The sequence below is a fragment of the Austrofundulus limnaeus genome, unplaced genomic scaffold, assembly GCF_001266775.1.
Source record: "Austrofundulus limnaeus strain Quisiro unplaced genomic scaffold, Austrofundulus_limnaeus-1.0 Scaffold38, whole genome shotgun sequence".
In the NCBI taxonomy this organism is placed as follows: Eukaryota; Metazoa; Chordata; class Actinopteri; order Cyprinodontiformes; family Rivulidae; genus Austrofundulus; species Austrofundulus limnaeus.
The window spans coordinates 2,017,497-2,021,494 of NW_013952440.1; the positions used below are offsets into that span (position 1 = coordinate 2,017,497).

Consider the following 3,998-nt stretch of genomic DNA (forward strand, 5'->3'; position numbering starts at 1 on the left):
CCTCTCGCGTGCATGAGCTGCTGGATACGAACAGGTGGAATTTACGCAGCTCATTTACACCCTTTCCCTGAAGATAGAAGACTTTGTTGAACCTGACATAGACATGTTCGTACGAACCCTTTGTACGAACAAAAGTAAGAGAAATTTAGGATAAGAATACGAACATGTTATTGCATGAGGCCCAATGTTTTTGTATGAATGTTCACATTATTTTTAAATGCAATCTCCATTTGACTCCGGTGTGAGCACTGATGTGACTGATGTGCTGAAGATGACATCACATGCAGCTCGCAGAATTAGCAAAACATGGATGCTACATGTTAGCATGTTGATTCTGAAGTTGTTGTGTATTCAGAGCTGACCAGCTGCTCTGGTGCAGCATATATTTATGGAATGAAGCAATGTGCTGGAAGTAAAACTAACTGAAGTATCAATCCAGTCATTTTAGTAACAATACAGTCCGACACCAATATCAGCATGTGTACTGTCAAGGCCAACCATCCAGGAGATGGAAAACTAAAAGAACAAAGAAAAAACTGGGCTTCTGTTGCTGTAGCTRAAGACATGTGGAGCTACAAGACTTCAACTGCATGACTCAAGATTAGAGTCATTGTTATATGGATCTATCTGCACACCCCCACTTAACMGATGTAAAAGTCAGATGAAATGCGACACGAGYATTCAGACTGCAGTCGCTTTGAAAAACATCAGATATGTATCTGATTTGTTACCACATACTGAAAAGACTTGGGTTGGATTTTAAAAAATGGATCTGTTAACGTTCACACTGTCAAAGTCAAAGTTGCTCGGCTGGCCTGGGAGCACCATGGAATCCTCCCATGAAGGTTGGAAGTGGTGGCCATAGAAAGAGCTGTTTGAGCCCCCACTGTACAAGCTATTGCCCCCCACGACCTGACTCTGGAACAACCAGAAGATAATGGGTGGATAGATGGATGAAGTACTGTCTCCCTGAGCTGTGATTGTGGGAACTAGCAGAAAATAGTGAGAAAAATTGCAAAYCTTCATTTTGGAATCACACAAAACAACGTTTGCAAATAACTCTCAAAGCTGCAGGAAAAATAAAGCTCTAGCACTCTGAAATTACTTAAACTAAATGAAGGATTTGAGACACCCATGATGGTGGTATTGGTTGACCGGGTCATTGCAAAGTCATGGACAAGAATAATGAAGCACAATTTTCATGTACATCCAGCAAACTGTAGCTCCTAAAGCATCATTTTTTTAGTCTTAGCTCTTTTWACTTCCTGTCCCTTCCTTTTATTTGAATCTCTTCAAGTGTTTAAAATAAAGATCTGGGGCCAAACATCACAAGTAAGCAGCTGCTGAGGGATGCAAACACACAAATCATCTAATGAGGGAGGAAAAAAACTAATCTCATCTAAGACTCCAAGTGTCACTTACAAAACCATCTCAAAGAAGGAATCAAAGAAATGCAAACATCAAAATCTAATCTTCAAAGCCTCATGAGCTGAGACCACACACAGGGAAGTTCTGAGTACCTAAACAGGGATTAATATGTTTGTGTGTGGATGGGAGTTCAGTGTTTGGTGTCAAATGAAGGTAAGTCTCCCTTCCATAAAGTAATGTGCAAATCAACAGATTTAACAACCAGTCATATCTCTCAACGTGCCAGACTGACAGACCCACAGAGTGTGTTAGGTAAGTCATGGCTGTTCTCCAGGGAAAGTGGAACCAGCGGGAAAAAAAAAGGGGTGGGGGGGGGCATGTAAACAGAAAAGCCTGGAATTAAATCACACTTGAAGCATATTTTCTATTGGGGTTCTGCTAAAAAGGATTAYAACAATAAATGCATTACCTGTTGCAAATGGCTTTTTGAGTGATTTAACTTTGGAGAACTAGAGTTAAATTCTGACAAGTTATTGGTTAGTCCTGGGCCTGGACCAAAGGGGTTTGCTTCCATTTTTAAACAACTCTTGTCAGCAAGCCAATCTGTATTAAACTCTATTTCTTTAGTCTACAATAGTTAGTCCACAAAACCAATCTTCAAATCACCCTCACCATAATAAAAAGAACAAATCTTTAAAGGGGCAATATTATGTGTTTCTCAGGCATATGTTTAAATTCTATACCATAATAAAGTAACTCTGTCACCTTCCGTTGTTATTAAAATGTTGTTTATGTGTATAAATTGAAAATAAACTTGACCTCATCATATCTGTTTCTAAACGCCKTGGAATTGGCCTCTGTCTCTTTAAGAATCTCCTTCTGCTTCTGTCTCGCCCATTTCAGCACGGGCCGGGTGTGTGTGCTCTGTGATGAGGAAGCTCGGCTTGGATTCATAGCCCAGAGGAGGAGCTGAACCCAAAAGGCGKTTCTAGTCCCAACCTGTCATTTTTGCTMCCCTGCCTGGCTGCAAAAGGACACTACAGGATTTCTCAAACATGCAYGAATGAGTCAGAGCAAGACTGTGGGCACGTTTTTGATGAGAGGATAACATTATAACATGATATAAAGCTCAAAAAAGTTGATTTTACATGATATTGCCCCTTCAACCATTAGAGGGATTGGACAACTGGCAACCCGCAGGTCACATCCAGCCAGTGGGTGACTTCTGTCTGGTCCACCTCAACAGGCCAGGCACCTCAGAATGTAGGAGCTGCTTTGTGTTTAAAGTAAAAAAAAGTGAAAAAAAGAATAACTTTTTTTTTTCTGTTCACAGAATTTCAAGGCAAACCTATGTATTTGGTCTGCTTAGAGACGCTGTCTGCCACGAAGGATTTAAGACACCACTACAACAAGTTGAACAAAGCTAAATATGAGAAATTTACTGAAGTCAAATTAGACATGTGTCCCTTCATACCTGGAAAATGGCTATCCACGCGTAGCCAATGTTGTCGAAGTTGACGGCTCCCTTGTGGGGGTTGAGCTCGCCGGGGCGGCAGATGTTGTAGTACTGGTTCCAGTTAACGCAGCCATTAACGCTGGCCCCTCCCACTCCGGGGGAAGATCCAATCAGTGCAGAACTTTGGAGGGGAGCAGCCAGTGAGCACTCCAGTCTACCCTCGACGTAGGGCGGCACGCTGTGGCAGCGCAACATCCCGTTCTCACGGGGCGCCGAGCAGATAAAGGGGCTGTCTTCCCCTTCCTCTGACATATAGTAAGGGTTTATAGACAGGTTGTACATTCTGGTTGGGACAAAAAAAATTAAACAAATAATAGGATTGCTATGTTACAATGCAGTTTTCATATGAAAGATTTTGACAAATATGTGCTCTTTCGATGAAATGTCTTCATTTGACTTCCACCTCCCTGTTGCAATGATTAATAGAATATAAAAAATACATTTGTGTCAGGAAGAACATGTTGTCTGATCTGTGATATAATATCTAAACTAAAAAGCTTCTAATGGGTGAGTGTTTCTTTCAGACAGACGGTTTACATAATGTATKAGAAAAACAGAGACAACTCAAAGCAGCCTTGTCTCCTAAATATTAATCTCCTGTTTTCTGTTCCCTCTCACACAGAAAAGRTTCAGACGCATTAACTGTGGAACAATTTGTACCGTTACATCAAAAGCAGAATAAATCCAAGCGTCTCAAAATGACATTATCGGCTTCTTCAGATCGTGGACAAGGGAGTTTCTTTTTTCTTCTCTTGTATAGTTTCACAGCCCATGGCTGAATTCATGACTGAGCTTTCCTCTGTCTGTATTAATGCCTTTGTTCCTGTTTGCCCATGTGTTTGCCTGATTTAAAAAGGGTAAAGTGTTTCTCTGTTGCTAATGTAACATAAGCCATTACATCATAAAGATAAGAACTGGGTTTATTTACTTTTTATTGCACCGTGTATAGTGTGAGGAGACATACAGCCTCCATCTGTGAGAACAAAGTTAGCACAGTGTATCCATTCAGGGCCAAAGCAGAACGGTTTGAATTTATGATTCTCAGAAAAAGGGCTCTGTTTTTCAAACATTTCAAATAACTAGAAATGATACATTTCAGTTATTTATTTATTTA

The 3,998-nt window shown here is 40.6% G+C and overlaps 1 protein-coding gene across 1 annotated transcript in view; it reads right to left on the reverse strand.

Moving 5' to 3' along the window:
* The window catches only part of cacna1ha (calcium channel, voltage-dependent, T type, alpha 1H subunit a), a gene marked incomplete in the record, with an annotated part of 156,161 nt that overhangs the window by 61,075 nt on the left and 91,088 nt on the right, over window positions 1–3,998 (reverse strand). The window contains 1 exon segment of the mRNA XM_014006935.1: window positions 2,843–3,167. Coding sequence (XP_013862389.1) covers window positions 2,843–3,167 — 325 coding nt within the window.